Here is a 13,946-nt window from a genome sequence, read left to right on the forward strand (position 1 = left end):
TGTGCTTAGTTCCACCGGAAGCAGCGGGTCTGATTACTCTGACACCACACTTGACTTGGAGTTCTCATTCCATTGATGGAACAACCACCCTATAATCAACTGGTATTTTTAAATCACCTTCTCTCTTAATTTCAGCCATTAACTCCTAGTCATTCTTATCCTCAAGCGGTTGGCTGTACAGTCTCCTAATTGCACTAAGAAATTTATTCTTACCTATTATTATTATTATTATTCTAAACTCCAGTGTCATACAGTTCTTTTTCTATGATGTTCTAGTTCCTTCTGTATTGACAATTCCTGTCAATTTTTTTGTAACATGCTCCTAATATTTATGTCAAGCTCATTAGTAAAAGTATTAAACGGTACAAATCAGAATACTCATCCTTCAACAAGCTCTGCTAAAAGCCCAAAAGAAGCATTTTCAGCACTAGTCAGTGAAATTTTCTTGGACCAGTTCCTTATCCACATTACTATACTATTCCAAGCAGATGATACTTCACTAACTGGCAAATAAATAAATAAATAAAATAAAACTCTTGCTCTATCATGTATTTACCTTCAGTAAATCTTTGCCTAAACATTTGTTTTCAAAGTTTAGCCTGTTTCTAATAAAAAACTAACAGAGCTACAACTGACTATTCTCCCTTTTTTAAATACAGAGACTGGATTGAGTATTCTTTAAATCTGTGGAAAAACATACAGCTTGATTTATTTAACAATCTTACACTTAAGCTTGTAATTTCACATGTCAATTTTTCTGTGATATTTTAACGTATATTTTTCTACTCTACTGACTTCAGAGGTCAAACTTTTCAAGCACCTGCTTGAAAATTACCCTGCTTAGGGTAATTTCAATTTCTGAACTTGTTTGCCCATTAGTCACGTCTTCACTTACTCTCACTTTATTGGAAATAGGACAACAGCTTACAAGATTTAGACAATACTTAGGATGTATAATCCTATTTTCAACACTGGTTTCCCTTGTTCTTTTATTTCTTTTAGATCATATAGCTTTAGAACCTTTTACTATTTGTTTTACGTAGCTGAATAACCTTTTACTATTTGTTTTAATTTCCTTTGCCAGGTGTGACTCATCTTGACTTTTGAAAGTTATCATTTTTTCCTTTGTACTTCCTGCTTTGCCTATCAATCCCTTTTTTTCCCCCTTGACTTCTCATTGTTCTCTTAATATTCTTTTTGAAACTGTTTCCCAAATTAGTTTGGGACTCTTCTTTTCAAGGATGCTGATTCCAAATAACTTTTATTTATTTAAATGAATAACAACCTTCACAAAATTCATGCCTTTGAACGGGTTAGTTCAGTTCAAAGATATGAAAAGATTTATCTCCTCAGTCTTAGAAGTAAATTTGAATTAACAAAGAATTAGAAATGACAAAACATTCTATATAGATGAGAAGTGAGAGGTAAATGAAGAGAAGCAATTTATTTGGATTGGCACATATTCAAATTTTGGCTTCAGTGCTAACTCCTCAATTTCTATTGAGGCTTAAATTCTTCTCTCACCTTTTAAAGTATTTAATATTTCCTCTTCCTCCACTTCCCTTATCCCACCAAACATGACATTAATAGATTAGTATACTGCCTTCTTCCGGATATCCAGGTTACTGAGGATTTAAGGTAGAGAACTAAGCATTTCAATTTAGGATTTTATTGTGTTTATTTATTTTTACAGATTGACAGAAAGTAGTAGGATTTTTTTCAATAAGTTACTTGTACAGTCACTGGATATTGGTTTTAAATAGACTAATTTATAACCAGCTGATGACAATGTAGCGTAGAATACTTATTAAAAAAGTTAAGATGTATCACATCAGCCACTTATTCATGAAACCATTAATCCTCTCTAGGACAAAAAATATTAAGTTGATTTTAACTTCCATTGTTGATTTTTTTTTGTTTTGTTTGTTTGTTTTTAACACGTTCATTCTAGCTTGTCTGTGTGTGTGTGGAATGGACACAGTAGTATCATTAGCCTCACAAAAGAAAATTTCTTCCATTTTGCCTAGCAGTTAAGGAACAGTTTGTTGTTGTCCTATTCCCAGCACTAAAGGACAATTTTTTTTTTTTTTTTTTTTTTTTTTTTTTTTACCAACCTATTGTTGAAGATATTTATTGACAAAGCTGGACTGGTTAGAGATGGAAGAAGTGGCTGCAAAATACATATAATTTATAAAAAAAGTCAGAACAGAAGAAACAAGGATGCAGCCAGAAAGATTATGAGACAACATGCCTCCATGTGGCAATATCATAGTTCTAGAGACTGGACAAACTATCACTTCTCTCTTCATGAATATGAAATGCGTACATACTGTATGGAAGTTTCTTCAATTGAAGGGTCTTACCTATAAATCCAATGAGCAGACCTGAAGGACCAGGAACAGAGAAAGTTATGAGGTCAGATGTAGTTTTTTCTCAGCACTCAGGAGAATCACAAGGTAAAATGGAAGCTTTCACAGATGACTTAAAAGGGTCAGGGGTATACTGCCACCAGCTAATAAAGAAAATATAATACGACTTGAAAATATGTATAAAAATACCTATTTGTAGCAGTCAGGCAAGTTAGGACCTATTAGGATATTCTCCTGGAAAATTTTTAAGCCAAAAACAAAACAAAAAAATGCAAGGATTATAACACCTATTTCTTAGAGCAAGGATAAGTGTTATCATATATAAACACGTAAACCACTTTATTCTAGTGAAATCATAATAAATGCCAACATATGGTATCGATACGAGGAAATGCAGAGTAATTAGTTAAACTAAAAAATGCATGAGCAGGAATTTGACTGCTAAATGATTAAACTGGTACATTTTAAAATGTGTATTAATATTTAATTATTGACACTGTGAGAAAAGAGAAAATCTCTTGATGTTACTTTTTATCTCTTTCTGATACTCAAAGTAACCCATGTATTATTCATATGAATAGTTTGTGCATATACAGTCAATCACTAGTTATATAAAAGAATCATTCTCAAATTCCCTAATCACCTCAATAGAACCTAATGCAATATTTTCCACATTTGGGAATCACAGCATTTTATTTAAGAAATCAGTTTGGCCATGATGAATACAGTGCAGCCTGAGCAGACATCAGTTCAAAGAATCAGATGTCAAAGTGCTCCCTCTAATGTCCCTTAATCATCACACCAATTAGTGGTTGAATAGCAATGTGATTAAAAAGACTGCTGCTATCCTATACCTATTCAGACTAGTAGATTTCTACATATGTTCTACCAATTAATGTTTGAATAGAGCAGCGATTAGAGAGACATCTGCCATTGTATATCCATTCAGAAATGAGCTAAGCTTACATATTCATATGCAATGAAGACAAAAATAAATATTTGCAAAGGTAAACTATACATTTAGATTATAAATATAATTGAGTTGATTTCTGTTAATGAGTGTTCTTTATTTTACAATATGTGAGATTATTTTTTATTTATAATTATATACTCTTTCATCAATACAAGTCTAGAAATGTCCAAATCATTCATTGAGAAAGAATTTATTCATTAAGGTTCCTGATTTTAGGCTTTGTGTGAACCAGGTTTCCTATCTCTTTGTAACTTGCACTATTTCTGCTTCCGCCAATGAGTTACAAGTGAACTGCTAACTTAATTATTCTGTGATACCTGATTGAGCACCAAAAATCACATGGCATTTATCCATCTAACTGTAATGCAAAACCTAAGAGTAATAAATTGATTATATCATTTATATACAGGTTTTCCTATAAAAGTACAAATATCAGTATAGCAAAAGGTCCTTATAAACTCTTTCTTGTACTTTTTAACAGGTTTTCATAAACAACACTGACAGCCACTGAAATACTGTCAAAATTAAAAGTAGCTTGAAAATTTACCAAGCCCCTAATTATTATGGTTTTAAGGGAGTAAACACATCCTCTGAATTTAAAGAACAACAATCTGTTATACCTTACAGCTAAGTGCAGGTCTCAGCACAAACCAATCTGGGAATTACATCATAACATTGCACAGAAGACAAGGTGAAGAATTTGGTTCTCTGATGACTAGAACGAACTACAGGACAATGAGAGAGTGTTCCCAAAAGTAACGTTACTAAAAAAAAAAAACCTCACAATCTGAGCTTAAAAATGATTTTGTTCAAGAAAAAAAAGCACATGTTGCAAAATGTTGATCAGGCTTAGCAAATGTAAGGACAAAGAACAATGCTACTACTGCCAGAAAAATCAATACTGTTACAGGCTATGGCAATTAGCTACAAACCAATTTAAACCCCATTTCCTTTTCGCCTTCTTTGTTGAAATACTTCCAACTTATCCATCTGGAGCAACTTCTACTATTATTTTTAATGCAGAATCTGAAGAAATTCTGAACGTATAGATGGGTTTATATCATGTTCTCACCTACTGACTGTAGGTGAGAAAGTATTTTTTTTAATAGAAAAAGAAGATAGGCTGCAATACAATACCCTCATGAATTATCCAGTGACAAGGTGAATTTATAAAATTTGCACAGGTAAATTGTGTGAAAACCACAAATCTGAACATTTACAAATACAAGCAGAATTTAGCCCATAATGCTTAGAAACCTCAATAATAAGCAAGGACTTGAGCATGGTGTGGGGTATAATGCAAATGTGCACAGTAAGGGCCCATCTAGTTCATGACTGAATGATCATCATGCATCATATGCTTACCAAAATGGAAGAATACCAAGATGGCAAGCATAGATTGAAACAGAAATCAGATATCTAAAACAATCCTGAATTGACAAGAAAAACCCTGAAATCAAAGTATCACCGAAATCAGAAACTCATGGCCTCCACAGTTCATTCCTTTGCTCAGGTTTTATCTATGAAATTGATGATCTAACGATCTAATTTTACCATCCTTTCCAAAGATCCAAGTTTTCTGAAGTTTGCATAGGTAACTCAAAACTTTTCTATCCTGACTTACTTCTGACAAAGTGATCGTTTTTTCCCCCAGCCACACTTGTGAAATCCATTTGTGCCACCTTTGAGCATGATCAGAAGCCCGCTCAGAGCTACTGTTTAGGTTTTGCACTGCTACCGAGAGTGACCCACATACTCTGATCTAAAACTGAGCTAAAATTTCTGAAGCGGAATGATTGTTTATCCACAGCAATAAATCGTTTGCACAACAAAATTTCATTGCTAAACTCACTAAGTAAATAACAGCACTTATTGGTAAGAGTAACTGGGCCATCCTTGCAGAGCACTGATGAAAGATACCTGATATTCAATTTCCACTTCTGTACTCATTTAATGGGCAAAAGTATCTCAGAGCAGACAAGGAGTTAAAATTTCACTTGTGTAATTATTCTGAAGAAATATTTAAGTCTGCCATCTGGAAGTATATTAGACATTACCAAGTCACTGTGTGCATGCCTCAGCAGATGCAGCTTTTGTTCAGACTTTTGAGAGCTGTTAATTTAATTAGTTTTGTATTTTCATACTCCCACCTTCCCCTCCAACAGTAATTCTGCTAAGACAGCATCAGTCCAGTTTCAAAAGAATCCAAAGCTAAAAGACAAATTCAAATTTTAAGGAAATACGAAAAAGTGCACTTCCTCCTATGGTCTTTCAATAGAGCCTGACCTCTCCACTACAAGATAAGTAATTGTTACTCCCAATATTTTTAGACTACACCAATAGTTATGTCCTATGTACCCTTTCCTACATTACAGTTTTCACAATTTTAGAGGGCCAGGAAAGTATTTTACCATTTTTTGCTTACTCACCAGTGATGACCTGGAGAATGTAAGAAGTCCCATTGTCCCCACAGGTCTCCACATAGTAATGCAGAATTCCAGACCAACCTGCTTCTTATGAGGGCTATTCTGAAAGTAGTGCCTCCTACTCCATGATGTTGGCCCACAATATCAGAGGGAGACATTGACAGAACAGTGGTAGAAGCTGAAACTTCTCGACATTATTCCATTACATTTTGCTGCCATGTGACAGATGGCAGCAAAGGAGTAGTCTGACAGAATGATGTCTGACATGGAAGTACATATGAAGCAGAGATGCGTCACTGAATTTCTCTATGCAGAAAAAGGTAGATGTCGTGTTAAGTGGCATGGTTGTGATGGATTGATTGTTGAACTAAATGATCTTAGTGGTCTTTTCAACCTTAATGATTCTATTAAATAAGAGTCATTACTTTCAAAGCTACCTGCATAGACTTCAAACTAATTAAGAAATACTATTGCAGTATATTTGAGGACATTCTGAGTTTCTTTTGAATCAAAATTCAGCCAAGACATACAAACTAGCTATGAACTTAAGATCCATGCTGTTCACACAAGCCAATAATGTCAGGTCTTAGGGCTCCAACATCATCTGAGACAATGAGATTCACTTTGCTAAAAAAAAGAATGCAGGAAGATAGGGAGCTTTTAAAAAGCTAGGCACTTTCACAATTACAAAAAAGAAAAAAGAAAAAAACACTCAAAATATCCAAGTTTTATGAACTGAACATACAAAGATCAAACAGTAAAGTTGGAGACAGTAGCACTCTTAAAGGTTAAGAGCTTTAGAAAATGTGTGAACACATTAATAAAAGAGTTACATATATGTATGCTGTAACCGAAGCCTCAAAAAGTTGGAAATCATTATTAATAGGGTATGGCTGGAATACTAAGGGTAGCAAAGAATCACAGAATTATACGTTTTGGATCCTGGGTTGCTTCTCCCACCAAATATTTGTTTATCATACTGAATTTCTTAATATTAAGAAAATTTTATTTAAAAAAAATAGGTTTGCATTGACACTAATTAGTTGCAGAAGGTGTTTTGGTAATATTATTAAAATACACCATAACTGTGCACATGAGAGAAACAGTTTAGAGATGCAGAAATAGTACTCTGAAAGTAGGACTTTTAGTCCTCTGAATTTAGAGGATTATCTAACAGAATCTGTAGGAATAATGTAAAAGCCTTACAGACCTTCTAATCAGCAAAGAGATCAAAGAGACAAACATGTCTGATTGGATTAGTCAAATATCACACTGAGACTAGTAATTTAAATACCTAGAAAGAAAAAGGTGATATTTAATGGCAGAAATTCTGAACACTATAGCCATTTTATAATGGAAATGCAATTATTCCAATACTTATTTCCTGAAAAAATACAAAGCACAAAATTTAAATTCAAGTGCCGATATTTTAATATTGGTTTCATGTACTCATAAAATATATCCATATATATATTAGCACGTGTATATATAAACACGTGTTAAAATTGGTATTGTTCTCCTTTTTCTGCGCTGAATTAATACTACCTTTATAGCTCTCAGAAAAGAAACAGTGAAGTGATACTCTACCCAGAGTTACTCTTGGGAAATATTAAAGAGGAGAAAGTGGGCAGCAGCTGTGCAGAGTGGGGATGAGGCAGCCAATGCTGGCAGCCTCCTGAGCAGGACTCAGGGATGTGGTGAACTGGATGCGGTACTCAGAGGTGCTCAAGGCTGATCTGACTCCAGAACAAGACGGAAACAAGTTGCTTTAAAGAACCACCAGCTCCGCAAAGAAAGGAAAATGTATGGCAAGTACTGGTTCCAAAGAAGAAAATCACCAGTCACAAAGTAACAGTTTGTCTACAGGCATATCACTAGGAGACAAACTTGGTTACAGAACAACACAGGAAATTCATATTTAAATTTCCCACACAACTGGGATTTTAGCCTAAATAATTTGTGTACTTCAGATGCAATAATAAACAACTACTTACAGAACAACTTTTGTCAGAATTCCTTTTCCAATGCTTCTTGACTTGTTTCTTGGTTACAGTTGAATGGAGAGTTGCATGAGTCTGCGTTCGGGGATTTAAAGTCAGAAGATTCTGTAGAAAGGAAAGAGAAAATAATTAAAAAAACAATAATAATTTGAATTTCCAAAACTAAGTTCAAAGCTTCTTAAATTACACCAAATATTTATTTACATTGCTATGTTAAACCAAAACAACTACAGTATTTTAGCATAACATCATAGAAAATTGTTTTTATTTACATTGTCCACAACACTTAGTTTTTGAATATTTAAATGTATTTCTGGGATGTCTATAAAGAAGCATTACATCCAGTAGCCAGCCATCCCTATGATAACAGTTTCAATTCCCCAATATTTCTAACCTAGTTGTGATTCTACTTCTTTATAACACTCCAAATAAAATTTGTAAAGTAAAGCAAAACACGTAAAAAGATTTCAAAGCATTCACACCATTTCTACCTGTTTTATCATACCAGTGTGACCTCCAACTTTTCCTTCATGAGAACTTGCTTTCGCACATGGTAACTTGATAAGTTACCTTCACTACAAAGTATCTTCCTTTCTTACAGTGCTTTTATTTTCAAGGATACACATGCAACAGTGATTTCAAGTGACAGTTGCAATCTGATGACGTGGACAGACTGAAGGTTGTAAGAGATTTCATTAGAGTAACTTGAAAAATTAAGTCAGCCTTTTGGAATGCAAGCTTTTCTTCAGCTTAGGCAAATACAGGTTTCTACAGCAAAACTGACTTCCTATGATTCAAGGGTAAGTGTGAGTAGTTTGCAAGCGTCAGATTCAGACTCAGGTATACAATGGAGATCCAAAATAGGCACACTCTTCTTTGTAACTCTTGAAATTTGTTTCCATAAAATTTCCTTTAAAGATTTCCACTTGAGCTCTATAATTCTGCACTGTGCTGAATAGGCTGTACTCACTGTTACTGTGCATCAAAGACACACAGCATTGTCTGACAGAGCTAGAGACTTAGGTTGATATATTACGTCAGAATGCTTCCCGATTTTAAAAGTCCACTTGAGTAAGGCTGCTTGTATGGGTAAAAGATGGAAAAGTAACTTGTTGTATGATTTAGCATTGATGTTTATATGATTTGGGTTTTTAGGGTTTTTGTGTGTGAATTTTTTCTCCCTGTGTTCAGGTTGTTATGGTTTTGGGCTGTTTTGTTGGTGTCATTGCTGCTGCTTTTCAAGTCAAAGAGGTAGTTTTCTAAGTACTGATTTAATGCTTACTCTGAACTGATTAGCAATTCATTTCTCCCACAAAAAGTAAGAAATTTCACCTGCTTCAAAATTCTACCTGCAGATAAAAATAATTTCCATTTTGTCTGAAGCGCAAAAGAAGAAAAGAGGAGCTTGACGTTCAGACAGACAATAGACTATTTAGCAGCTTATATGCTGTTGGCCTACAGGAGGTGTTGTTACAGGGTGTAAACAGATGCACCTCCACAACCCCAGCAGGATAGGCTCTGCCCCATCTCTGGGTGTTCCCCAGCAGAATATCTCAGGCAAGATGTAATAACCGACTGCATTCAGTGGTGGTTTATGTTAATTTCTTTCATTCTTAATTAAAACAGAGCAGGGACATTCACATAAGGGATGTCACTTACAGCATCTCTGTTGCTACATTAATTTCTCAAGCTGATCAAACTCAGTTGTCAGAGCACACCTGACTCACTGTTGATAGGCAAGTGAGTACTCAGATCACCCAAACTGGACAGTAGGTCTTGAATCACACATGCACTTGAGCAAAATCTCGCCTACTATCTTTTGTAATTGCTTAATGCAGTGCTCTTGGCCATGAATATTATAATTATTTTAGCAAGCTCTGAAATGAATTGCAAATTCCTAGTAATAAACCGTAACAGATGTACTCCACTGGGTACAGCACCAGTTGGTTTAAAAAGTGGAACAAATGGTGGGGCAAGCCAAGGACGGAAGAATCCCCATATGTTTGCTCCTGTTGGAATTCTGCAACAGGAGTATGGCTCCAAGTGCAACAGTTGCAGAAACCCAAAAGGACTGCATAGTCCAGTATGTTCCAGAATTAAATCTGAAATAAAATTGGCACACGATTAAGAACGTACTAAATCACACAACATAAAAATTGCTTATATTCCCACTACCTAAATAATATACTGCCTAAATCTGGCATTGCTGACCTAAGTGACTGTTTCAGCTAGAAGGGCCCAACGTTTAAAAATAACACAAATTAACTGCCTGAATGGAGAAGTAACGCAAATGCTTTTGAGTCTTTTTAACTGTCAGAAAAGAAAACTAGCGAGGGTATTTTCTTCCTATTCATTTCAGTTCCCTGGTTGGCTTTCAGCAGCTTATGGCTAGTCAGACATCTAGTAAATTTAACAAACACATTCAGGTAAATCAGCCAATAAGTGGAAAATTACTGAGAAGAAAGTCCTAAAGGGACTGTTACAACTAACACTTAATATATGCACCTAGCTAAACAAAAAAATTGCATGTGCAAGAAAGGAAACCTGAGGCCCTGATCTTTCAAACACATCGGCCTTCCAAAGAGGGAAGAACTTTGGTAAGGATAATTATCTGGGTATCTGTGATCTTGCTTGTCCCAGTCCCACACTTATTCTGCTACATAAATTCTCACTTTTGCCAGATGAGCTGTCATTTGATCTTTCCAGATGTTTAAAGGGTAATACTTAAACTCCCAAATGGAGTTGGTAGGTACATACTACATCCCTTTTCAGGGTACTGTGAATGTATTTATTAAATTAAATAGAAACTAGGCATAAATACATTTTCATTAATGACTGCTAATCTGAACAGAATGCTGCTGCATTTCTGCAGAAATCTGTTTAGCTACTGTGTTGATGAAGAAAGAAACGGGATTGTAAATGCATAGAAATAAATTTGGCTCATGTTGTGTACATCCTCTTGGCACAGTTGAACACTATGCATACTGATGTTAAACTATGAGCCCTGCAACACAATAACAGTTACCAGTCCCACCTAAGTATTCTTCCATTATTTAAACAGATGAGTTAGTATACTGCCTTCTACAGACTCACTAAAAATCCAGTACAGTAGGGAATTTATTTAATAATCATCCATGACAATTAGTTCTTTCATGTCTTCTATAATACAAAGATAAGAAGCTAAAAAGTACTAAAGAATAGATTATTTTTCTAATGTAATGCTTTTTAGAATTGAAGGTATTTGTTGCAAATAATATAAAGTAACTTGGGTTGCAAGTATCCTAAAGTGCTATAAACTACTTACACCTAATGGACATGCAGGAGAGGCACGTTATACGAGTGATAAATAGGTAACAGGTACTGTTTTTAAATTTGGAGAAATTAATGATAAATGGTGACGTTGATCTGCGCCAACACAGTTTCTAAGAATAAACTTGCCATAATCTACTTTAAAGACTGTGATTAACAAGTCTACACACAAAAAAAACCCACCCTTGATCTTCACTATCATCCATTAATGACAAGACTGTAGTAGCTTTTAAAATGGCATGTTATATTACAGTGAGTAATTTTTCAAATCTTTCGTTTAATATTAATCCAAAATAAGTGATTCCCAGGCAGTCACTTGGGATAGAAAAACATTCTGTTGTTGGGAGTCTTACTTCTGATGCAGCATTTCCAGACAATTCAAGACAGATTTCACATTGTCCTGCAGTAATCCAGCATTAATGTAATTCTCTAAACGAGAAATTTATTTCATTAAATAGTGTCACGGCCATTTTATTTCTATTTCTTAAAGTCATCATTTTAGCTGAAAAACTAAATAAGCTGTTGCAATTAAATTTGATCTTTTAATTAAATACATATCCAGAAAAATTGAAAATTTTGGAAACACTGTGCTTATTTAGTAATGTTTCAACTCCAACTAGGGGAAGGCAGAGGAGGATTTGTCTTCCAAGAATGATATTCTAGTATGGCACTAGAAGCAAAAAAGGACTTGGCAACATTTTCCTGCTTTCTTACTGAACTTGCTATCTGAAGAATAGGAAAAACAGTAAAAAGGAGAAAGTGGTGAATGAGAGAACAGAGAGGCCCAGTTTGTGTAGACATTACCACAAGTAACAGGAAATCCTCTCTAGCTCAAACCACTGAGCTACACAGAATATGTTGAGCTCTGCCATGAGCAAACACTGTGCATGTACAAATGCAGTCTTTTCTATACTGAGCTAACATCCTGGAAACTTTTCTTCTTTTTGTTTTTGCTTTCAAAATAAATTGCAGTCTTTTATAGAATGATGCTGCTTCTACTTCTGGGCCAAATTCAGACAGTGATGTAAAGAAATTCAAAGTACAGTTTACATCATCAGTAAGACTGTGCTTTGAAGACCTCTAGATAGTCTTAGAGAAGTCCTACTCACCTAGTGAAGTCTTCATAAGACGCATGGAGTTTTTAAAGATTTCTTTATGGAATTCGGATTTGAAGTATTCCACATTTTTTTCAAGTTAACAATTCTAGCCAGACACCCCTGCCACTTGAGCCTTAGCTCTCATTTAAAACAGAAAGCCTGGTTAAAAATTGAACGCTAAAGATTACTCTCTGTCTCTGGAAGAATTACTGCTGACACCAACGGGATGTATCAGAAGTATTTATTCCTAAGCGATCCTCATCTTTGCTACAGGTAAATCAAAGGTAGAATAGGGATCAGAAAAGATCTGTTCAGGCTCTGGCACAGGTTGCAGTATTAAAACTGTATAGATTTGATATAAGACAAATATTTTCATGTCTTCTGTCCATTTTCTCCAGCATATAGAGAAGCTTCTTATTAACAGTCCCAGATCACCTGCTGAGGTTTACCATGTATCGATGAGCATACAGCCATAACAAAGTTGCTTGAAAATGCAACTGTTCATATACAGACTATGAGCAAAAATATAGTCTCAAGCATTATGCAGTTCTTTTACCACACAGCACATTTACAGGGTTCAGCCTCTGCTATACATGGATTGTATCCTATTTTACTCCCGTTGCTCTACAGAGTATCCTTAGATAAACTCCTCTATATGAGAACTGCTCTGAAAGTAATGCCTTAGATTATATCAGCCCACAATGGCAGAGGAGGATGTTGGTGGTATGGCAGCGCAAGGTTGAACCTTCTCACCAATACTCTATTACATACTGTTGCTGTGTGACAAACGACAGCAAAGAGGCAGTCTGAAAAATTCAGGACACAGCCCACAGTGGGTAAAAATGATGTGCAGGTTCTTTGGTAGTAGAAAATTGGTAATCATTCTGGATTTCCTGAAATCTGGACAAACCATTTACTCTGACTACTATATTGTGACACTCGCTAAGCTGAAAGGTGAAACTCTAAAGTCAGGTAAGAGAAGAAAACAACCCATCTTTTGCAACACTATCATGCAAAGCCCCATCCCGTGTGAAGACCGTTGAGCATATTGCTAATCTTGGCTGGACTGTCCTGCCACAGTCCAGATTTTGGCACCTTGCATCTTGCATCTGTTTCAGCCACTGAAGGATAGACTACATGGGCAATATTTCCTGGAAATGACATCCTCCTAACAGCTAAGAAGTAGTGGGTCACGTCCATGATGGTACAGATATTTATGAGCATGACATGCAGGTTCCTGTTCATCACGGGCAAAAGTGCATAGCTAATTGTGATGGCTAGGTTAAAAAATAATGCTTTGTTGCTGAGAACTTGCTCTATCAAATAGCTATTTGTATCTGTTGTAGTTTTCATGAAAATAAACAGGAGGCGTTACTTTCAGAGCAGCCTACATGCATATACATCAATTAAAATTCAGCGTCAGGCTAGGCATGCTAGAGAATGCATGTGGAGAGCAATTTAACCCACCCCATTCCATTAATCTACCCAATTTCCTTAAAAAGAGTTGTAATTTTCCTCACAGCAAGTAACATTAAATGTATTGCAAGGTACATATGTTCACCAAGTGAGCATAATGAGAACATATTTATTTTTTCTAAGAGTAATGAGCATACTAAACAATTAATTTCAGAGCTATGCAAGTGTTGAGCCACTGACAGAAGCAAGTAACTAGTGTCTCCCATTATTTTCTAGTACGTGAAGCAGATTTTATTAAGTGCTAGTCAGTCAAAGACCAAATAACCTAAAAGGTATTTGTTTTCATGAGATTGGAT

At 35.2% G+C, this 13,946-nt stretch overlaps 1 protein-coding gene across 3 annotated transcripts in view; it reads right to left on the reverse strand.

Moving 5' to 3' along the window:
- DPYD (dihydropyrimidine dehydrogenase) overlaps nt 1–13,946 on the reverse strand; it is a 318,162-nt gene that overhangs the window by 289,508 nt on the left and 14,708 nt on the right. For all 3 annotated transcript variants that reach the window (XM_065742081.1, XM_065742088.1, XM_065742097.1), the window contains exon 2: nt 7,763–7,873. In XM_065742081.1, coding sequence (XP_065598153.1) covers nt 7,763–7,873 — 111 coding nt within the window. The remainder of the gene's footprint in view (nt 1–7,762; nt 7,874–13,946) is intronic.

The sequence above is a fragment of the Cyrtonyx montezumae genome, unplaced genomic scaffold (assembly GCF_038088225.1).
Source record: "Cyrtonyx montezumae isolate F1298 unplaced genomic scaffold, pur_monq_1.0 scaffold_1, whole genome shotgun sequence".
In the NCBI taxonomy this organism is placed as follows: domain Eukaryota; kingdom Metazoa; phylum Chordata; class Aves; order Galliformes; family Odontophoridae; genus Cyrtonyx; species Cyrtonyx montezumae.